At 34.1% G+C, this 24556-nt stretch overlaps 1 protein-coding gene across 1 annotated transcript; it reads right to left on the bottom strand.

The window, feature by feature from the left end:
- Positions 1 to 1922: 1922 nt before the first annotated feature.
- On the bottom strand, positions 1923 to 24489 carry PDCL2 (phosducin like 2). Its single transcript, XM_010983145.2, has 5 exons — positions 24375 to 24489; positions 23717 to 23807; positions 11856 to 11999; positions 5813 to 6021; positions 1923 to 2406 (listed from the first exon to the last, which is right to left on the bottom strand). Exons 1-5 carry the CDS (start codon positions 24403 to 24405, stop codon positions 2249 to 2251), a joined length of 633 nt encoding a protein of 210 aa, XP_010981447.2. The 5' UTR covers positions 24406 to 24489; the 3' UTR covers positions 1923 to 2248.
- Positions 24490 to 24556: the final 67 nt, after the last annotated feature.

The raw sequence follows: 24556 nt of genomic DNA, 5'->3' as shown, positions 1-24556 counted from the left end.
ACTGAGATTGGACTTTAAACCAGACAGACTTTTAATAACGAAATTTTGAAAGAAGAGTTAAAGAATCTGCTCAAGATGTCTTTAAGGGGTCTGCTACCCAGTACTGCTTAATCACCTAAAGATCTCATTAAAACAAAAATTCCAATTCAGTTAGTCTGGGATGGGACCAGAAATTCTACATTTCTAACAGGCTCCCTGGGGATGCTGCTGATTTGAGGACCACACTTTGACAAACAAGGCTCTATAAAGTAGGTAAGGGAGTTCTAACAGAGCATGGTTGGCAGCAAGAAATAAAGTATTAGGTTGGAATATATGAAATATTCACTTTTGTAGGTCAAAAACAGTTTAATATTGGCAAATTCTAAAAACATTTCACATTTGTATCCCATGGAATAAAAATTCATTCAATAAAATGGGATACACAATATTAAATATTACATAATTTCCCCACATTCTAACAAATATTTATACCCTATTTAAATGAGAATGTAAAAAATGAAGTAGGGTATGAAGTAGTACTGACCTGTGTTGGCAAGCATGAGTACTTGCTAGAAGAATGTGTCTGTGTTTGTGCATCATTTGAAAAAGGCTGAGGCTGGAATCAAGACCAGCCACCTCCAACATGCTGTAATTCTATGATTTTTACAAATGTTAAAGTTTTCATGAAACTTGTGGATAAAAACTACTGCCACCTGGTGGATTTGAATTAAGAGTTAAGAAATCTGTGTCTTTTTATTCAGCTACCTTAAATACTATTAATACTACCTTGTTAATTTTAACATAAAAAAAGAGAAAATAGGAAAATGTATATTTACTTAAACAAAAGATTACATTTAGGGGAACCTTTATTTATATGCAGTAGATGGCATTAAAGTTACATTTTAACTTTATGATAATATGGCTTTTCCTTTCATTTCCATAACTGTTTTATCCTGAATAGGAGTTTATTCATCCATTTGTTAGAGAATTTCAGGAGTTGGACCCTATACATAATTCTCTTATATGTGTGCATAAAGCTATAATACAGACCATTGTGAGCAACTCCCAACTTTCCTTCCCTTCATTCCAATTAGTATATTTTTAAAACCTCTTCTTTGCTTTCTTGGAAGAAAGAGCTCTTTCTAATTCTTTCCAAAGTTAGATCATTTGATGTTACCTTATTGGTGAAATAAATTACTATTACCTTCCTCACGTCCGTACTTAACTTGCCTTCACTTCGCCATTCTCTGCAGCCTCTATGATCCCTACCCACCCCCAGGAACAGCACAGCCTCTTCTGACTCCATGTTCAACTGTCTCAATTCTCGCCAATTTATTTTTGTAATCTAATCATTTAAACTTAGTCTAGATTTCTTCACCAACATTAGTGAATATCTATAATCAGAATGATGAGTCATCAATGCAAACAAAGTAGAAGAGTAAAATCTGTTATTGAACTACTACATGCTAGATTTACCACCATTTTCTCTAAATGTGATGTTCCTTATTAAGCCAAGATAAAAAAAAATCCTGCAGGTCTTCTGCAGCATCCTAATATTGTATGTTTTCTCACGATGAATTCTTCTGTGATTACTGTGAAGACATAGGTGAGCCTCACAATATATTTTTCTCACTTCTCATGATTTAGAAACTTACATGTCATACAGTTCTAGATTCTACAGTCTGTTAGTGGGACTACTTAGTAAGTTGGTATTTTCTAATGATAATAGAACAACTATTAAAAACGATATTAATGAGTGGAGATATTTCTTATGTACTTTTTTTAAATTGCATTTTTCTATTGAGTGGTTAAATTTTTTTTAATAGATATAAGATTTTAAAGAAAAAGCGCATGGTCATAAATTTAAGGATTTTTCATTCAAGCCCCTAAATAATAGACTTTAATATCTACTGATGTAAATTAAATGAAATCTCACGGTGCTCTTTCATCATTTTCATTCATAGGCCTCTTTGGAAGTGAGCAGGCCACACAGAGGACTTGGAATATGTTCGTTTTTGTCCAACAAGGATCAGAAAAAGGATAAACTACAGAAAAACTTAAGGGAGTTCAGTACAAATTCCGGTTTTGTCGGAGGCAATGAATATTCAGAAACAGCTGTAAGTTTTTATAATGACATATAAGCTATAATTCTAATATAAAAACGAAATAAAATAGATCTATGTATAAATTTTCTCATCTCTGACTATAAAGGCAGTGACAAATAAAGTATTCCATATACTAACACCTTAAAGCTATTTATTAAGTATTTCTACTTGGTATCATCATTATCACTGTTTGAACTACTAGTGTCGTCATAAATAGAAGTGTTTCTAATTGAAGATACCATCACATCCACAGTGCCTTTTTTGGGATTTTCTTCCAAATCAGTCTGTATTGCTCCAACTTCTCCTAGCTTCCATTCAAGTTCTGCAATAAATAGCCCATTAAATCAGATAAAATTCTTGGAAAAAATGAAAAGAAGAATTTTTCATCTATATGAAACAGAAGTTGACGCTAATAATGTGGAAATGATATATTTAGAACTGGATTATAATGAATGTACTACAATATCAAAATATACATTGGATACAGCAAAGTTATACTTAAAGGGAGAAATTATGGTTAAAATGTTTATTTTAAAATGCCTGAAAATAGTGCTTTGAAAGTTCAAATCAAGAAGCTAGGAAAAGAACAATAAAGTAAACCCAAGCAGAGAGAGGGATATGATGAAGAGAATTCTTTAGCAAAAATAGAAAAACAAAATCAGTAGAGGTGACGAACAAAATCAAAAGTTGGTTCTTTGAAGAGAGTAATAGACACACCTCAGGCAAAAATGATCACAAGAAAAGTAAAGAGATCAAATAATATAAAGAATTTACATGGGGCATAACCAAGATTTTAAAGCCATGAGACTACTATGAAAAAATTTATGCCAATAGTTTTGAAAATTTTAAAGGGAAAATTTCAACAAAAATGTGAATTACAGAAAAATATCCAAGAGAGAAATCTGAAAAGAACTGAATGGATAACCAAAATCCCCCATCCTGGCAAATTCATGGTTTTGTTAATGTATTCCTAAGTACTATACAGATGAACAGAACATTTATTAAGAAAATTACAAAATACACTTATGAGGAAAATTACAAAATATATTACATTACATAATGTAATACAATTGACCCTTGAACAACATACGTTTGAATTGCAGGGGTTCACTTACATGTGGAATTTTTTCAATAAGCATACTACAGTGCTACATGTTCTGTGGTTGGTTGAATCCACAGATGCAGAACCGCAAATACCATGGGCTGGCTGTAAAGTTATGGGCGGACTTTTGACTGCACAGGGGTCACTGCTCCCAACCCCTGTGTTGTTCTGTTCAAGGGTCAACTGTATATGCATACATAAATACATTACATTTATGAGGGAAATTACAAAAAACATAAAAGAAGACCAAAATAAATGACAAGCTAAATCTCGTTCATGGATAGGAACAGTCACTATTATTAGGATATCAAGCCTCCAACAAGTAATCTATAAATATAATGTAATAAGTTAAAAATGGGATTTTTCACAGAACTTGACTAATTCCAACATTTATATCAAATTCTGAAAAATATCTGCCCCACTAGAGGCAACTAGATTGTTATAAAGGTATAGTAATTAACACAGTGCTGTACTGAGGGATAGACAAACAGACCAGTGGAACACAGTAGACTTCTGAAACAAATTGAAGCATTTTTGGAACCATGAAAAGTGACACAGGAAACATTAAAACTCAATGGGGGGAAAACACCTTATATACATTAGGGTGGTTACTATTAAAACACACACACACAGAAAATAACAAGTGTTGATGAATATGTACAGAAATTAGAACTCTTGAGTACTGTTGGTGGGAGTGTAATGGTGCAGCCACTGTGGAAAACAGTATGGCTATTCCTCAAAAGATGAATGTAGAATTACCATATGATCCAGCAATTCTACTTCTGAGTATATACACAAAAGAATTGAAAGCAGGGACTAAAACTAATTATTTGTACATCCACATTCATAGCAACATTATTCGCAATAGCCACAAGGTAGAAACAACCCGGGTGTCCATCAACAGACTAATGGGTAAACAAAATGTGCTATAAAAACATACAGCAATATTAGTCAGCCTTAAAAAGGAAGGAAATGCTGATATACACTACAACATGGATGAACGTTGAGGACATTATGCCAAGTGAAATCAACCAGTCACAAAAGGATAAACACAGTATGATTCATTTATACCAGGTACTGAGAGTAGTCAGATTCAGAGTTAGAGAGTAGAATGGCGGTTGCTGGGGGGGGGGGGGGGGGACAGGGAATTGTTTAAGGATGTGGAGTTGCAGTTATGCCAGGTGCAAAGGGTTCTAGAGATGGATAATAGGGATGATAGTACAACAGTGAAAATATACTTAATGTTACTTAACTACATACTTAAAATGATTAAATAAAATAACTTATTTATTTATAAAATAAGTCCCGGGTATGTAATGTACAGTAGAGTAAGTATAGTTAATAATATTATATATATTTTTTACTGGTTAAAATGGTTAATTTCATGTTATGTGTATTTTACGACAAAGTTTTTTAAATATAACAATTTAAAAAAGCATGGACCAGGCAACACTCTATTCATGACAGTGATTGCTTAGTGAGGCAGGGAGGGGTATGGGACTAGGGATGGAAATATAGGTAACCTCAACTGTATCTGTAGTGTTAATTTCAACAATAAACAAATAGCTGAGCTGACAAACGAACAAAGGTTCTTATTTGTTATTTTTGGTAACAATTGCATAATGTTTGCTGTATTATTGTCTGTACTCTTATGTATTCTTTTAAGTTAGAAGGATAAGGTACAAACTGAAAAAACAAGGTGGTAAAACAAAGAGCGGACTTAAAGACTGGGAGAAGGAAAAGGGAGTCATTCTGGAACAACTAAAGTACTGGAGGTAAGGCCAAAAACAGCTGTAGTGGAATGAGAGAGTGAAAGCAGTGCTGTTCAAAGTAGCTATTCACAATGGCTTTAACATGATAATAAAAGAAAAAAAGTGTAGTACTGTAGAATTAAAGCAGTTCTAAGAAATGACTAGATGAAAGATATGGCCTTTGAACTATGTTAGGAAGTAAACATTATTAAAGAAGGTGAAAATATGAAGCCCTATGCTGTGCACTATGAAAAAGAAAATAGTGGTAGACATAGTCCTTGTACCTGTTAGAGAGACAAAACTGAAAGGGAATTGACTAACCAATGATATCTGATAAGACACGAAATAAGTTGTATAGGGAATGTATGCTATATAAATTCAGGAGAGAAGATGAAGACAGATTATAAATTGGTCCAGAATCACATAATGGAATAAATGGAAACCTAGGGGACCCATAAAGAAATAGGGTTTGTAAGGAAGAATAAAGAATGGTAGGGTATTTCAACTAGAAGAAAAGAGTATGAAACAAAGTACAAAGGCACAAATGAACTGTGTCTGGGGTAGTGAATGAAGACCAGCCTGGCTGGAGCAGAAACTAGAAAGCATTGAGAAATACAGTTGCATAGGTGTGGCTAAAAATCTCAAGCAGATGATTTTGAATTTTTTATTTGAAACAGTGAACCATTAAGGATTTAAGCCAGTAGGTGTTATGCTAAGAGTATTATTGTAGGAAACTTATTCTGGAGGCATATAAAAAGAAACTAGAAACAAGGAGGAAAACAACTTACGTTTTATGGAAATAAACTTTTATGATATTTGTTAACTTATAGAAGTTTTCACCTTTTTTTTACAAATTTTGAAAATAACATAATTACCTTCTAGCTTGAGATTTAGCCCTCCACATTCTATAATTCCAATGAATTTGCCTTCTATCTGACCATTTTTATAAACAAAAATTGTTGGTAAACAATTGTCATGGTAGTGTTGAATACAGCTGTTCACGATGGCTTTAAGAAATTTAGTTTCAGGAAACTTTCTTGCTAGAAGACTAAGATGCTGGTTAACCAACAAACACATTGGGATACTAAAAAGAGAAACAGTACATACAACATTTTAAAAAAAAAAACAAGACAACTTATCTCAGTCTAATAAAATAAGTGAAACATCTCCATGACAAAAATATATCTTTAGATATCCTTTCAATACAAGAGCATATCAACTGTCATCCTCTATTGTTACCTTTAGTAATGATGAAATAATGAGTTCTCTGATTTTTGAATTATTTTATTTTAAAATTTATTTTATTATTATTATTATTTTAATGGAGGTACTGGGGATTGAACCCAGGACCTCGTGCCTGCTAAGCATGCACTCTACCCCCAGCCCTACCCTAGAGTAATTTTTATTACAAACATTGTTATAGCCTAGGAAGCTTGCTACCATGGTAATTTGATGCCTAGCTGAGGTTGACCACATCTGACTTAGCATCAATTTAATTGAGCCAGTTTATAGAACGCAAGAGGGAGGGAGGAAAGAGAAAAGAAAAAAACTGGACACATTTAGGGAAATCTTTAGCAATTCTGAATTGAAACAAGAGGATCCCAATTCTTATCATCATGGGTTTATTTCCACATGAGATAATCACATCCAAAGTTCTTATTTCAGACTTCTTTGAATTCTTTTACTCTAACAAACTTCATCCACCCTTTTCTCTGACATGCCATGTCCTTTTCCCCATTATCCAGAACTATTCCTCATCAGAAATTTAAAATCAATCGGAAATGTAACCCAAACCTGCAATTCCTCCTGCTCTATCACTTAACTCTCATTACATTCATGCTCTGATTAGTCCCTTCTCTTCCAGTCTATCACTCATGCACAGCTTTATCAAATTCTTTCAAAGCTAGTCCTCTATCCCACACTCCTTCCATTTCCTATGGGGTCTTCCTCCATTTGTTATTCAGCTTCCCTACTCTCCTGTTCTCTTAATCTTTTCTTCTCCACTTTACATAAACATATCCAAGTTACTACATTTTTTAAAAAGTCCCTTCCCATTCTCTCCCCTTCTAATGACTACTCTCTCTCCTGGTCACAGCCCAACAAAAAAGATAAAAACCTCTATGCTCTGTTTACTTCCCTTCTTGAAAAACTCTCCTTTTTTGACTTCTTTGATAACACTTTCTATTAAATTTCTTTTTATTCCTTTGACTTCCTTTTTCTGTTTCTATGCCTCCAATGTAGATATTCCTTATAATTATGTCCTGGACCCTCTTCTCATCCTAGACACATTCACTGGGCAATCTTATCCATTCTGATATCAACAGCTGATGAACTTAATCTCCCCTCTGCCCTCAACCAAAAAAAAATCTGATCTTTATCCATATTTTCTTTAAAAAAAAAAAACACCTAAATTCGGTAGAAGTGTATCTCTCCTTTGTACTCACTTCCTCATCATTTATATGGAGCATATTTGAAATAATAGTGTATGAGGAAAGAAAAACTAGTGTGCACTCTTAATTAGGGAAGATACTTTGATCAGACAAAATTAGTGCTTTTTTCTCTTGTACTACTTTGTATGTATTTTCAAAATATATATATATATACACATAATGTTTAAATGGCCTCTTGCACTATACCATAAAACTTCTTATTCTGCTTTGTATCCTCAACTCCTAAAACCTGTCACACCCACAGTCGAAGGTGAAGCTCTTGAAGGTGAAGTAACTAAGTGACTCACACCAGGGCATACTGCCTATTCTAGGCAGGTGGTGATCCTCCTGGACTTTGTCTACCTTTTCCCTCTACACCTGTTTGTGTCAACTGCACATTTTATTAAAATTAGCAAATAAATAAAAGTGCAACAGGAAAAATAATAGTTCTTATGAAAATTAAATGTATACTCTGGAAAAACTTAATAAAGGTGAACCACTGAGGAAAAAAATGTTTAGTTCATTGTAGATCAGACAGATATAAATGATCAGGGAAGAATACAGATTTCTGCACTCCAATTGCTTTGCACGTATGTTTGAGTTCTTGCTCCATTTTAAACACACCCTGATAATGGAAATCAATGATAATGTATTAGGTTCTTATCAGCACCTGGGGAAAGACTTTGTATATTTTTTTGTTGTTTGGACTTTCTTTACCAATTTCTGGCTTTTTTATTTAATATATTTGCTTACCTTATTTCACACACACACACACAAACCCAAAAAACAAAACTCAGCACACTGGATATAGAGGGAACACACCTCAACACGGCAAAGACCTTATATGACGAGCCCACAGCTAATATCATACTCAACAGTAAGAAGCTGAAGCCTTTCCTCAAAATCAGGAACAAGACAAGGATGTCTCTTGCCACTTTTATTCAACATAATATTGGAAGTTCTAGTGAGAGTAATTAGTCAAGAAAAAAATAAAAAGCATCCAAATTGGAAAGGAAGAAGTAAAACTGTCACTATTTGCAGATGATGTCATCTTATATATAGAAAACTCTAAAGACGCCATCACAAAAACTGTTAGAACTAAGAAACAAATTCAGTAAAGTAGCAGGATGAAAAATCAATACACAAAAATCAGTTGTATTTCTATACATTAATAATGAACTATCAGAAAGAGAAATAAAGAAAACAATCCCATTTATAATTACATCAAAAAGAATAAAATATCTAGGAATAAATTTAACCAAGGAGGTGGAAAACATGTATTTTGAAAACTACAAGACATTAATGAAAGAAAGTGAAGAAGAAACAAATAGATATTCTGTGCCCATGGATTGGAAATTAATATTGTTAAAATGTCCATAATACCCGAAACAATCTACAGATTCAATGCAATCACTATCAAAATACCAATGGCATTTTTCACAGAAATAGAACAAATTCATCTAAAGCTTGTGTGGAACCACAGAAGAACCAAATAGCCAAAGCAATCTTGAGAAAAAAGAACAATGCTGGAGACATCATGTGCCCTGATTTCAAACTATATTACAAAGCTATAGTAATTGTAACATTATTGTATCGGCATAAAACAGACACAAAGATCAATGGAACAGAATAAAGGGTCCAGAAATAAATACCCACGTATATACGGGCAATAAATTTATGACAAAGAGCCAAGAATATGCAGTGGGGAAAGGACAGTTTCTTCAATAAACAGTGTTGGGGAAACTAGACAGCCACACGCAAAAGAATGAAACTTGACCGCTACCTTACATCATACACAAAAATTAACTCAAAATAGATTAAAGACTTGAATGTAAGACCTGAAACCTTAAAACTCCTAGAAGAAAACATAGATAATAAACTCTTTGACATAGGTCTCGGAGATGATTTTTTGGAATATGACACCAAAAGTGAAAGCAACAAAAGCAAAAATAAAGAAGTGGGACTACATCATACTAAAAAGCTTCTGCACAGCAAAGGAAACTATCAACAAAATGAAATGGCAACCAACTGAATGGGAGTAAATATTTGCAAATCATATGGCTAATAAGGAACTAATATCCAAAATATATAAAGAACTCATATAACTCAATACCAAAAAGCCAGACAATCTAATTTAAAAATGGGCAGATCTGAATAGACATTTTTCCAAAGAAGACATACAGATGGCCAACAGGTACATCAAAAGATGCTCAACATCATTAATCACCAGGGAAATAAAAGTCAAAACCACAATGAGCTATCACTTTACACTTGTTAGAATGGCTATCATCAAAAAGACAGGAAATAACAAGTGTTGGGGAGGATGTAGAAAAAAGAGAATGCATGTGCACTGTTGGTAGGAAGAAAAATTGGTGCAGCCTCTATGGAAAACAGTATGGAAGTTCTTTTAAAAACTAAAGATAGAGCTACTATATGATCTAGAAATTCTACCTCTGGGTAGTTATCTGAAGGAAAAAACACTAACTTGAAAATATATATGCACTCCCATATTCACTGCAGCATTATTTACAATAGCCAAGATATGGAAACAACCTAAGTATCCATCAATGGAGGAATAGATAAAGAAATTGTGGTGTGTGTGTATATATATAAAATGAAATATTATTCAGCCACTAAAAAGAATGAAATTTTTCCAATTTCTGACAACATGGATGGACCTCAAGGACAATATAATAAGTGAAATAAGTCTGACAGAGAAAGGCAAATACCACATGATCTCTCTTATATGTGAAATCTAGAAAGAGAAAAAAATGCTCATAGATACAGAAAACAGACTGGTGACTGTCAGGAGTGAGGGGGATGGAGGGTAAGGGAAATGGGTAAAGGGAGGCCAAAGTTAAATATATATAATATATATAAATAAATATATATATTTATTCAAATATGTATATTCAAAGTGGGGAATCACAAAAATATCTTTTTTAACTTAAATATTTTATTTTCATCTGACATATATAAACATACATTCATTTAGTAATCTTTGATATTGGCTCATGGGTTGCTCATTGGAGTTCTCTGTAGCTTTTTTCATCTAAACTACACCATCAGGCATTCATTGTCTTCTGTATTTTCATAGTTTGGCACTCAAACCAAACATCTCCCTTTCTTCTACAACATCTAATAAGTAATCAAGTCATATTGATTCTATCCCCTTGTCTTATCTCCTCCTCATCTATCCTCTCCTCTATTTCTCTGCTGTCTTATTTCTTACCTATCTTATCTGAGCAGCATCAGATTGCCCTAAATGGTTCCTGTGTTCCAAGTTTTGGTTCCCCAAATTCATTCTAGACTCTGCTGACAAAGTTAGCTCAGCATGAAAATCTCATCATGGAGCAAATGCTCTTCCCTCAGGCATAAAATCCTTCAATGGCTCCTCACTGCCTTCAGGACAAAGTCTGGGCTCCTACACATAATTTTAAAGGTTCTCCATGGTCCAGCGCCTGCTGATCTCTCCTGCAACAGTGTCTGCCTGCTAATACTATGTAAAGTCCTCCAAAGCAAGATGATACCACTTATGTTTGTACCTCGGATTGAGCTGTATACTCCACCCAAAATACCCCATTCAGCCTGTCTGCATCCTCCAATTCCATAAACTTGGGGAATCTTAATTTTTGAGGCCAACATCAAGAATTAAAGTTCAGTACTTCCATCCTCCAAGGGTAGAGCTTACTACACCCTCTTCAGTGTCTTTACTCTGTATAGAATTCAAACATAGACCTAAAAGATGTTATTATTACATTTAATTGTCTCCCTCTACTGCACCAACATTTCTTTAATGGCAGAGGTAGATGTCTTAGATGTCTCTGCATCTCCAGCATCTAGAAAATCCCCAGAAATCCTCTTAATACTAAGTGATGTTATTTAACGATTTATGGAACAAGAAACTAAGAAAAACAAAGTAAATGCATTGTGCTTAATTTACATTTCAGAACACACGTATATCATTTCTTTTGATAATTATAATCTGCTACAAATCTAGATACTGCTTTATTTTAGTGGATGGCATGCTAAAAGTAATATTAGAAAAATATGTACTGCCTAACTTAAGTCTGAAATGGTTCTACAAATACACACACACACAATCACACAAATACAGCAAAATGTTCATTGTTGAATCTACCTGGCTGGTATTTAGAGTACTCACTTTATCATTCTTTCTACTTTTCTGTGTGTTTCAAATTTGTCAAGTTTTTTAAAAATTAACTACCAAGAGTACTTATTTTTCTAAGAAGTATGACAAGTTCTTTCAATTAGGCATGAAAATATATTAAAGTGCTTAATTTAATCCCTGAAGCCAATGACTCTATAGATATATTAAATTTTCTTTTTTAAGTTGAAGTATAGTTAATTTACTTTATTTCTTTTTCTTGATTAGTCTTTTTATATGCTTTATAAAACATTAAAGCCAAAAATATGTATCTTAAAACATTAGTATTGAGCATTTTGCAAAAAAAGCTATGATAATTACCTTGATCTGTATAGATGAATTATAACCCACACATCTTTTTCTGCATTTGTGACTTCATTCACATACTGATTTCCAGAAATTTCTCTTAATTCCCCAAATTTTTGTTTTTTCTTAAGAGCTTTCCATTCCTGTAACCGCTTTTCTCTAATTAAAAAAATGAAGTTAAATTACATAAGAAAATTGTTATATTCTTAAGGCCATTCCCATATGCAATAACAATTTAGAGCAATGGATGTAATGCTAGTACGTATCAAACACTTTAAATGATGATAGAATAACTATTAATGGCCTTATCATGCCAATTTCTCTTTATTATATGGGAATATGTATTATCATGGGTATTGCAAAGTATAAGAAGTTAGTTATTGACTATTTTTATTTAATACTAAGTCTTAATCATATCAATATAGTTTATTTAGGCATTGGGCCAACAAATTCTTATATACATTATTAAGGGAGAATATACATAATAATAATAACTAACATTTATTGAGTACTTACTATGTTGCCAGGAACTGTTTTAAATGCATTACATTAACTAATTTAATCCTTGAAAAACTTTATGAAGTTAATACTATTATTTTCCCCATTTATATGCTCTTAACTATCATGCTGAGTTTCAGTTCAAAGCCTTTGTGAATATGTATAGTTACTTATTATAAATTTATTGCAGGTAGAGAGGTGGTAGAGAAGAACGATTACTCTAATATCAGACTAAACTGGGTTTAAATGCCATTTCCCACTTATCAGTAGTGTGGACTTGGGCCACTTATTTAATCTCTTCAAGCTTCAGTTTCTCCCCAGTGTGAATAATACTAATACAGACTTTCATGGGATTGGTCAGGATTAAATGTAAACATGTAAATTTCCTAGCACACAGTGAGTGTTCAATAAATGTTACCTAGTTATTCATCTATGGAGAATCTTAAAACTTTGTTAAACAACTCTCTCAAAATTTACATACTTTGATTTAGGTGTTGAATACTTGAACTCATGAAGTAAATCCAAATGGTTTCTGACACATCTACAAGTATCTCAAAAAGTTACTGCTCTGTATCTCTAAGTTATCTGGGAGCACTTACTCCCCTTCCTTCTGTGCGTATTAACAATATTTTCCTGTTTTCTGTATTCTTGATCCTCTGGCATCTGGGACTTTGCTGATCCTGGAGAGGCTGCCCCTCCCAGGAGCAAGCTAATTCCCAAAGAGAGGTAACACTCACCAGAGAGCACATTCCTCAGATATAAACCAACCAATCCAGAGCCCAGTCCCTCAGCCACCTCCTCTATTGGGCTGAGCCCCTACCCCCCTGACCAAATCATCCCTGGGCCAGGTACCAGACAACCAGAGATAGACACTATAGTCCAGAGCCTGCCAAAATCATACAAACTTGCCAGTCCTAAACCTGCTTACCCTGCCTAGCTTGTCTTTCCCACAGAAACTACATAATGGCTCATGTCTATGTTATCCCCTCACTCCTCCTGCCTCTTAACCAACTCTGGTGCTTCCCATTGTGGCCCTGCATTGTGGGGCATGCCCCTACTCTTGAGACCTGAGAATAATAATGGCAGTTATATCCTGATCTGTTGATTTCACCTGAATACATACAAAATTCTGAGTGTGTTTTAAAACACACTCAGGTGTGTTTTCAGCTCCTTTGAGTAAATACCACAGGGTCCTTATTTCCCATATTAGAAACATGTCCAGTAAAACCACTCACTTTATATAACAAATAATCCAAGCAAAATTAAGCCTAGAGGAGAATGTCAAGAATAGTAACCCAAGTCTAGGGTCCTCTCATTGTTCTCAAACTGAAGTCCTTCAATTTTCCCTTTACTGGCCCAGATATTCAGAACTTACACATACTCCAGTCTTTGGGTAGCCCTATTTTGTTTGTATTGGAGTATTTTGCATCACTGTCATTAACTTCCTTCAGTTTGATCTCATTGGCTTAATATCTTTCAAATTTTTCAAAGTTTTTGTTCCAGTGATGGCACAATGCCCCACTTAATGGTGCAATCAACTACTTTTCTTCGTCCTCCTCTCCTTCACCTTCTCTTCCTCATTTTCCTTTGTTATTTTCAGTGGAATTGGGCAGGGAAAGACGTACATACCTGGGTTAGTTTTGCCATCAGGAAGTGACAAAGTGTTCAATGGCCTGCATTTTTCACCTAACAATCATATCAGTAGGGATTCAGTTGCATAAACAGAAAGCCCTCTAGCTATTTTAAGCAGCAAGAAGCTTAATCTGAGGAAATAAGGGCTTTACAAACTCAATGGAAAGATGAAGGAGGAGGCTCCAGACTTGGCTACTACGAATGACTCCCAGAATGACATTGCAAAACTGGTCTGCCAAGGGAACAGCTTTCTCTGCTGCAATCCAGAAACTGGGGAATCTGAAACTAATGTTCCAATAGTGTCCTAATATCAGACTACTCTAGGGGTCAGAAAACTGCTGGAACAACTATTGTCTCTAGAAACTGTCGACTGAAATAAATGCGCATCCTGAAAGTTGAGAGTTATATTTTATTTGGTGGGAGGACTCTAGCCGGGATGACAGCCTCTCAGATCGCCCTGAGGGACTGCTCTGAAGAGGTAGGGGAGGAGCTAGGATATATAGAAGCTTTTTAACAAAGGCCAGGTAGTTGGAACAATAAAAGATTATTTGCTATCTTAAGAAAAAAAAGGCATCTCAAGTTAAAGAATTTAGTGCTTTTCTATGTATGGGAGGTAACAAACATTTGGGCTCATTGAATTCATTCCTTTGACAAGCATCTAGCTATCTAGGGCCAGTATCTTGTCCTTTATTATTCTGAGTCCCCTCAGGGTGCACCATTGTGAGTGGCTGCAGAGGCTGGGCTGCAGGCTTGTCTTCGGAGGCTGGGGGGTGGGGGGGAGAGTGTGCTGCAGTGGCTGACTTCAGCATTCTTTATTTACTGATATGGTTTGCAGTATTTTTTATTCACAGAACCTATCTCTTCAGCAAAGACTGGAGAAAATATTTGCAAAAGACATATCTAGTAAAGAATTGTTATCTGAAATATACAAAAAACTCTAAAAAGTAAGAAGTCAACAATACGAAAACAATCTGATTTTTAAAAATGGGCTAAAGATCCTAACAGACACTTCATCGAAATAGATGATGACAAATGAGCATATAAAAGGACGTTCCACATCTGTGGCATCAGGAAAACACTAATTAAAATAGAGACCACTACGCATCTATTAGAATGGCCAAAATCTGGTACACTGGTAATACCAAATGCTGGAGGGGACTGAAGAAACAGGAACTCTCATTCATTGCTAGTAGGAATGCAAAATGGTACAGCCACTTTGGGAGATAGTTTGGCAGTGTTTTTTTTTTTTTACAAAATGAAATATACTCTTACTGTATGATCCAGCAATCAAGTTCCTTGGTATCTACTCAAAGGAGCTGAAAACTTACATTCACCCAAAAATCTACACACAGATGTTTATAGCAGTTTTATTCATAATTGCCAAAACTTGGAAGCAACCAAGGTGTCCTTCACTAGGTGAATGAATAAATAAACAGTGGTACATCCAGATAATGGAATATTATTCAGTGCTTAAAAAAAAAAGTGCAGTCAAGCCATGGAAAGACATGGAGAAACCTTAAAAGCATATTACTAAGTGAAATAAGCCAATCTGAGAAGGCTATATGATCCCAACTGTATAACAATCTGGAAAGGCAAAACCACAAAGGCAATAAATATATAAGGGATTGGCAGGGGAGAGGGATGAATAGGCAACCCACGGAGGATTTTTAGGGCAGTGAAAAAACTCTGTATGGTACCATAACAATGAATATACGTCCAAACCCAAGAATGAACTGTAATGCACATTATGGACTTTGGGTGATTCTGATGTATCAATGCAGGTTCATAATTATAACAAATATATCACTCTGGTGGGGAATGTTGGTAATGGGGGAGACTATGCATGTGTGGGCACAAGAGGTATATTAGAAATCTATACCTTCCAGTCAATTTTGCTTTGAACTTAAAACTGCTTAAAAAAAGGGGGGGGGGGTCTTAAAACTTTTTGTTGTTGTTGCTGTTTTGTTTTGGATTTAAATGGGGAATTTGCTTTAAATCAGCAATATCAAGATGACTACAGAATTTTCTCTTAAGGACAAGTAAAATTTTAAAAGGCTACAGGTCCCTTTTTCCTTAGATCCGAAGTGACAACAGATATTGAAATAATGCCAGAATTTGATGGCAATTAGAGTTGTACTTTTGATGTGGAATATACAAGTGAAAGAACTTCTGTGTATAATATCTCCCTTTAATCTCTGTGGCAGAGACCATTTGGGTTGTCATCAGCACAGCTTCTTCCAGGACTCACAAGAAGACTGCATTTGCCAGCTTCCCTTGCAGTTAGATTAGGGCCATTAGACTGGATTCCGTCCAGTGGAACATAGTGAAAAAGGTATGTGCATTTCTATGACTTATCCCTGAAATGTCCCACCCCATCTTTCATATTGTCTTCCTGGTCTGCAAGCCTGGACGTAAAGGATTCTGAGCTGATGAAGCTCCACATGAAAAGAGCCCAGATCCCTAGTCATCACCTGGAGGAGAGCTGCCCAGAAGAATTATAAGACATACATCCCCTGTGAGTGAGGAACTTCCCTGTGTGAAACCACAGATCTTCTAGCTGTTTGTTCCAGCAGATAGCATTGATTATCTTAATAAATTCTGCTGACATAAATGATTACATCAGTAGGTTGGTGATCACTGTACAACACTTGCATACTTTGAAAAACCCTAATAATTCACTGTATCTGATTATTTTAAAATACTCTTTACTTGTTAATATTTCTTTTAAGATTTTTGCATCTATGTTTCAAGAGTGATATTGATCTAAAGCAGTATTTATCAAGTTGAGGCATGCGGACATCCTATATGAGAATCACTTGAGAATGGCAGGTTCCACAGATGTGCATATTCCTGAGACTCAACCTGAAGTTCAGTAATATTAACTCTTAGTGCTGGTCTCAGGAATATGCATTTTTAACTTTATATAATGGACGTTTATTAACATTTACAGTAGTTAAGAGATCCCAGATGTATGCATCTTCCATCAATAATTTCTATTCATGGTCAATCTTCTTTCATGGCTAACCCCATTAGCTCCCCCTTTCAAGGGCCCTTCTGAAACAAATATAGGACATCATGTCATTTCATCTGTAAATATTTCATAATACATCTCTAAAAGATGAGAATGTTTTAAAAAATTTAATTCATACAGCATAATCATACCTAAAACAATGGCAATTCCTTAATATATTCAGATATTGTTCAAATAATCCTATTATCCATTTAATAACTTTACTTAATTGTGGTAAAATATACATAAAATTTACCATGTTAACCATTTTTAAGAGTTAAGTTCTCCAGTTTTTAAGTTTATTTATTCAAATGCGGATCTAAATTAGATTTATAGAGTGGCTATTATATCTCTAAAATCTCATTTAATACACAGATTCTTTTCTATCTGTTTTTCCCCTAGAAATTTCTTTGATGAAGGAAACCAGATTGCTTGTCCAAACTTTCCCACAGCCTGAATTTAGCTTAATTCACTATCATGAAATCAATTCACACAAGAAATCTAAATTTTTCATAATGATGCTAGGTGATTACTTTGACTAACCAACTTAAGTACTAGCCTTGTCTGATTATGATAATAGTATCATATTATCAATAATACAACAATGTTACATGTAGTAAATTAGTAAGCTTGCCATCCCTCTAAAAACAGAAATATCTATACCTTGAAAAGTAGAGAAAAATCAGCTACACAACAAATTTTAAGACACAGGTACTCTTCTCAATTATATTTTTCTATCTCTTATTGAGTCTATTTCAGAAATTATTTTTTCATTAAAAATCATATTTTAAAAATGATGTATATGATAATATATTAAATTTTCTCCTGTGTCTGGCTTCTTTAATTCAGTATAACATTTTTTAATTTCACCAAAGTTATTGTATGTATCAGTAGTTTGATTACTTTCTTACAGAGTAGTATTCCATTTCATGAATACATTACAATTTGTTTATTCATTTACTTTACTTTAGTCATCTTATTGATGGACTTTCGGGTTGTTTCCAGTTTCTGGCTATTCTGAATATTCATGTACAAGTCTTTGTATTGATTTATACTTTCAATTATCTCAAGTAAATATTCAGGAATATAACTGAATGTAACTGGGTTATATGTTAAATGTATATGTAACTTTAGAAGAAACTGCCAAACTATTTTCCAAAGTGATCATATCAATTTCTCCACAATCTTTAGTTTTAAGCTGTAATATAATTCATATACAATAAAATTAAACTATTTAAAGTATATTATTCAGTGATTTTTAAAATATTCATGAAGTTGTGTATCTATAACCACTAATTCCAGAATTTTTTTTATTGCCCCAAAAGAAACCCTATATCCATTTACAGTTACTCCCTCGTCCTCCCTCTCAGGCCCTGGAAATTAATAATCTGCTTTCTGTCTCACAAATTTTCCTATTCTGGATTTTTCATATATATAGAATCATATAAGATGTGACCTTTTGTCACTGGCTTCTTCCACTTAGCATAATATTTACAGGGTTCAGTCCTGTTGTAGCATATGTCAGTTCATCATGTCTTTACATGGCTGAATAATATTCCATTGTATGAATATACTACATTTTGTTTATCCACTCACCAGGTGATGGCCAGTAAGTTTCTTTGTATTTCTGGCTACTGTGAGTACTGCTGGTATGAACATTCACGTACACATTTTGTGTTCTCAATTCTCTTGGGTATATATAACTAGGGGTGGAATTGCTGGATCATGGTAATTTTATGTTTAACATTGGAGGAAATTCTAGACTGTTCAAAGCAGTGCACCATTTTACATTCCCAACAGCAATGTATGACTGTTCCAAATTCTCCACCTGCTCACCAACACTTTTGTTATTTTCCTTTACTATAACCACCCTAGTGGGAGAGAAGTGGAATCACATTGTGGTTTTGATTTGCATTTCCCTAATGACTAATGATATTAAGCATCTTTTCATGTGCTTATTTTCTATTTGTATACCTTCTTTGGGAAAATGTCAAGCCCTTTGAATGTTTTTAAATTGGATTATTTAGTTTTTTGGTTGTTGAATTTTAGAAGTTCTTTATACATATTTTATACATTCTTTATATATTCTGGTTAGTAATCCCTTATCATATATATAATTTCCGAATAATTTCTCCCATTCTGCAGGATGTGTTTTCACTCTCTTGATAGTGTCCTTTGATGCACAAATATTTTAAATTTTGATGAAGTCCAATTTATCTATTTTTTTCCCTTTGTTGCCTGTTTTTGGTGTCATATCCAAGAAATCATTTCCACATCCAAGGTCATGGACATTTCTCACTGTGTTTTGTTTGAAGAGTTTTATAGTCTTAGTTCCTACATTTGGGTCTTTGATCTATTTTGAGTTAACCTTTGTACATAATGTGAAGTAGGAGTCCAACTTTATTCTTCTGCATGTGGATATCCAGTTTTCCTAGACCATTGGTTGAAAAGATTGTTCTTTCCCCACTGAATGGTCTTGACACCCTTGCTGAAAATCATCTGACTGTATATGAGATGGTTTCTTCCTGGTCTCTCTACTCTATTCCTTCAGTCTGTATATCTATCCTTATGTCACTATAACACTGTTTTGATTACTGCTGCTTTGTAGTAAGTTTTGAAATCTGGAAGTGTTAGTCCTCCAATTTTGATCTTTCTCAAATTACTTGGTTTCCAGGATCTGGATGTGTTTCTTTTTATTCATTCTGCCAATTTCTGCCTTTAATTGGAGATTAATTGGAGTAATTTAAAATCCATTTACATTTAAAGTATGTAATGTAAGTGTCTGACATTAAGCTTTTGATTACTGAGGCATTCATTTCAAAAGACACCCATCCTCCTTGAAACCATATTGCCAACTGTATGACACAGCTACTAGCAAAACAACCAGATAAAGAATTAGGCTTCCCCACCCGTGAAAACGCTTTCTTTCAGAGAGCCCTTCATAACCTAGATAAATGACCACTTGAGTGACCCCTCTTCTCCCTTCCTGTGCCCTAATTCCAGCTCTTCTGCTCTAAACTAGCCAAGAAAGAGTGAACCCATGAAACCTAGATATCCCATCAATGGACCTTAATAAAGGTACAGCCCTCCTCCCTCTCTCTAAGACCTGGCTGAGTGGCTCTCAGGCACATTGTGTATTCTTCAGGACTTGTGACGAATAAATCTTGTTCCTCAAACTTCCCTGACAGTTTCTTGCTGAAGTGCATCCTAAAATCATAGTAAGAGTCACAATAATCAGTCCAGCCACAGCTATGAGTCACATAGGCCCAGGTGAGCACCTCAGGCATTCCTAGCATACAGCATCACTATCAACATGCTAGAACTGAAACAACAAAGTAATTACTGAAAAAGAAGGACTGATTTCTGCCATTTAGTTATTTTCTGTATTTCTATGCCTTATATGCTTTTTGTTCCTCAATTATTTCATCATTGCTTCTTTTTGTATTTCCATATTCTAGTTGATTTTTGTGATACTCCATTTTGCTTCCCTTTTCTATATTCTTTTAGTTTTTTCTTAGTGAGGATTTATTAAAATTAGTATCTTACAATAACCCACTGTGAATAATACCAACTTAGCTTAAACAGCATACAAACACTGCTCTTGTACATCTCCATCCTTCCCTCTTTATATTGTTATTGTTACAGACTACATTGTTATATATGGTGTGTCTACTAACATCAATTTATAATTACTGTTTTATGAATTTGCCCTTTAAATCATATGAAAAAAGGAAGTTAAAAACCAAAAGTACAGTAATATTGGCTTTTATATTTACCTATATTGTTACCTTTACCTATGTTATTTATTCTTTACATAATTTTGAGTTACTGTCTAGTATCTTGTAATTACAGCCTAAAGGACTCCTTTAGCTAATTTTCAGTACAAGTCTAGTAGTAACAAGTTCACTTAGATTTTATCTAGGAATGTCTTAATTTCTCCTTCATTCTTATAGCATAGTTTTTTCAGATATGGAATTCTTGGTTGACAGTTTTTTTTTTCTTTCTTTCTTGCAGCCTCCAACATTTCTGATGAGAAACTGGCTGAAAGTCTTATTTTAAGGGATGCATCTTTGTGTGGGTCTCTGAGTTTATCCTGCTGGGAGTCCATTGAGCACCCTGGATTTGCAGATTTATCTTTTGTTAAATTTGGGAAGTTTTCAGTCACTGTTTCCACAAATAATCTTTCTGCCTCTCTCATTTTCTTTCTGCTGGGACTCCCGTATGCTAGCTAGTTCACCAAAAATGTACCACAAGGCCAATTAGGCTTTGCTCAGTGTTCTTCATTATTTTTTCTTTCTGTTTCTTAGACTCAATACTTTCAATTGTCCTATCTTCAAATTATCTCTTTCTTCTGCTGGTTCAAATCTGCTTTAGAAGCCCTTTAGTGTATATTTTAAGACAACTATTGTACTTTTTAGTTTCAGAATGCCTTTTTGGTTCCTTTTAATAATTTCTATCTCTTTATTGCTATTCTCATTTTCTTCATATGATGTTTTCTTGTCTTTGTCCATGGCTTCCTTTAGCTCTTTGTACATTTTTAACTAAGTTGCCTTAAAGTTTTTGTCTGGTAAGTCTGACATATTGGCTTTCCCAGTATATTTTGTGTTGATTTATTTTGTTCCTTTAAAAGGGTCATACTTCCCTGTTTCTTTTTATGCCTTGTGATTTTTCAATGAAAAACATTTGATTCTTATAACTGATAACTCTGGAAATCAGATTCTTCTCCTGCCCCATTTTTTTTTTTTTTAATAGGGTGTGCCTGCATCAGGGATCAGCCTGAGATGAAAGCATAAGGTCTTCTTAGGTCTTTTCTGAGCCTCCACCTTTCCCAAGGCTTTCTAAATTCCCCCCATATATATGGTTGTTCAAAATGTATATCCAAAATCTAAAAAAAAAACAAAAAACAAAAAACAAAAAAACAAACAAAAAAACCAACCAGAAGCAAAACACAGATAAAGCTCCTTAAAGTCCCTTGGAAGCCACTTGAGCCAGTGAGGGTTGACACAATGGCTGCTGCTCTCTGTGCCTGCACCTCTGCATTCAGAAGCAAAAATCTGCAATCAGAACACAGAATCTTGATATTTGAGGACAAAGTTCTCATTGCCTACCCTGGCTCCAGCAAGCTGTGCCAGAAACACAGGTTGCTGTTGAAACAGCTGCCTGCCTTGGGGATGGGGGAATAAGGATTGAAATCAACCAATACTAACTGCAATTTATCAGCCAAGCTTCATCCTGCAAGTATTCAAATAGACTCCAGAGTTTCAAAGCCATTAGTTCAGACAGTTTCTGCAAGTACAGTGTTGCCTACGTGGAGAGATGGATTCCTGGAGCTTTCTACCTCTGCCATTTCTCCTGGTATCAACCTGGCCAGTTTTTGTTAGAAAATCTCTCAAATTTGGGTTTCTCTGATGTATCTTATGATTAAATTGAGGCTATGCATTTTTGACAAGGGTAACATAGAGCTGATGTGTCCTCATTACATCATATTAGGAGTCATTTGATGTCAACATGTTTTATTGGTGATATTAATCTTGGTCACTTCCTAAAGACAGGGTCTGCCAAAATCTACACTGTAAACTTACTATTTCCTCCTTTATAATTACTAAATATTTGGGAGTGATACTTTGAGATTATGCAAATATCCTGTTTCTATTTAAACTTTCACCCACTCATTTTAGCATCTATCAGCAGATCTTGTCCATAAGGTATTATTACTGTGGTGTTCTGATGGTCATTTTTCTATTTTTCTCATTCCATCTACACTTATTAATCAGAAATCTTCAGTGAAGAAGAAGTGAATTTGTTTATATATTCATTTACTTATCTATATCACTTTGGGCTCAAGGATAATTATTATTTTTATAATCCCATATTACAATTATTTATTTTGTTGTTCAAACTGTTCTAACTCTGGCCATTGTAATATCTTTTTGTTTGGCTCCTGTGCCTTAAAAAAATTTTTTTAGCACTTCCTTAACTTTCAGATACCACAAAATGCCCCAGGCTCATACTCTTCTTTTTCAACTCTCACTGTGGAATAAAGCAGTCCTCTAAGGAACACTGGCTCCTTTTGTCGGAGAACAGTAATATGAAACAATAACTGAGTGCTGGGTGTACTCCTTGCTACCAGAGGATAGCTGCTTCTAACCCAATAAACTGATTTTTTTCACGTTAAATCTACCTTGGATTCCTGGGACCAATCTCACTTGATCTGGATGTATTATTCTTTTTTTTTTAATTGCTAGACTTAATTTGCTAATATTTTGTTTAAAAATTTTTATGCTTACATTCATAAGAGATATTTTTCTGTAGCATTCTGTCTTTAGTATCAGGATAAGTTGGGAAATCTATGCACTTGTTCTAATTTCTGAAAGAATTTGTTTATGATTGATAATTAATTATTCATTAAATGACAGAAACTCTTGACATACATCATGCTAAAAGGAAAATCATGGCCCTCTTTTTACTGGCCTTCTATTGATATTTTCTACTTTATGCATATGTAACTTGATAAAGTTCTGCTATATATTATTGAAGAGTTTTTTGTTTAAGCCAAGGCAAAAAGATCAGGAAAAAAATCCATCTTACATAAAGTGAGTTAGTTTTAAAATATTACTTAAAAATTAGTTTTGTTCTTTTTAAAATATATTCTATAGACAAAATAGGGCTTTTTCTTATTTCATTCTTACAATATTTCATTCAAAAACTCATAAATTATCCAAATAAATCACTGTACCTATATATTTCAATGGCTTTCAAATCTTCATCATCAAATTCATCTTCTGCTTCCTTCAACTGTGCAAGAGTCATCTTTTCATATGGTTTAACTAAAACAAAATAAATTGTAGATAATTCAGTTATTTAAAAACTAATTTTACTTTATAGTCACATGTCTAGAAAAAACAATATATTACATAAATGGAGATCAAGAATATCTTTAATTTTGCAGTTTCTCCAACAAACAAAGCTATATTGTGGCTGACTGCTTCAGGTTGTTTAAAGTGTTATTTAGTCCCTCAGAGTTCACAGAACTATCAGACTACATTTAAAATAGATGCAAAAATCAATTAGGCTTTACAAATTTAATTTTCCCAAGTACCTGGAAACCTTGACAAGTAATACATCCTATATAGAATGATCAAAATAGAGGTAATCACAAGGTAGAGAAACCCCACTAGGTTAGATACCAGGGCATGTCGGCTCTGATATTAACTAGCATGTAATTTTCAACACATGAATTAGGAATTTTAGGTGCCAGCATCCTAATTTCAAAAGTACGGGTGGGATTTATATTAAAGTATTTCTAATGTCTTCTCTCTAAGTTCATGAAATGCACTATCACTATTATAACTGTATTATTCCTTTCATCCAGCCCACCAAATACACAACTATACCCATTGCTTCCTTCTGCAAATGTAAAACCATTTCTTCAATTTCATCTTTTGGCTCTTCTTTTGGAGGAAGAATGCCAAAATCTCTTAAAATTTCATTCCACTCTGTATCTTCATTTGGATCCTATATTAAAAAAAATAGAAAATCTATTAGCATAATTGTGCATTTTAATATGTGTAAAATT

The sequence above is a fragment of the Camelus dromedarius genome, chromosome 1 (genome assembly GCF_036321535.1).
Source record: "Camelus dromedarius isolate mCamDro1 chromosome 1, mCamDro1.pat, whole genome shotgun sequence".
NCBI lineage: Eukaryota > Metazoa > Chordata > Mammalia > Artiodactyla > Camelidae > Camelus > Camelus dromedarius.
The sequence above is the reverse complement of the archived record's forward strand: the minus strand, read 5'-3'. Positions and strand labels throughout refer to the sequence as shown.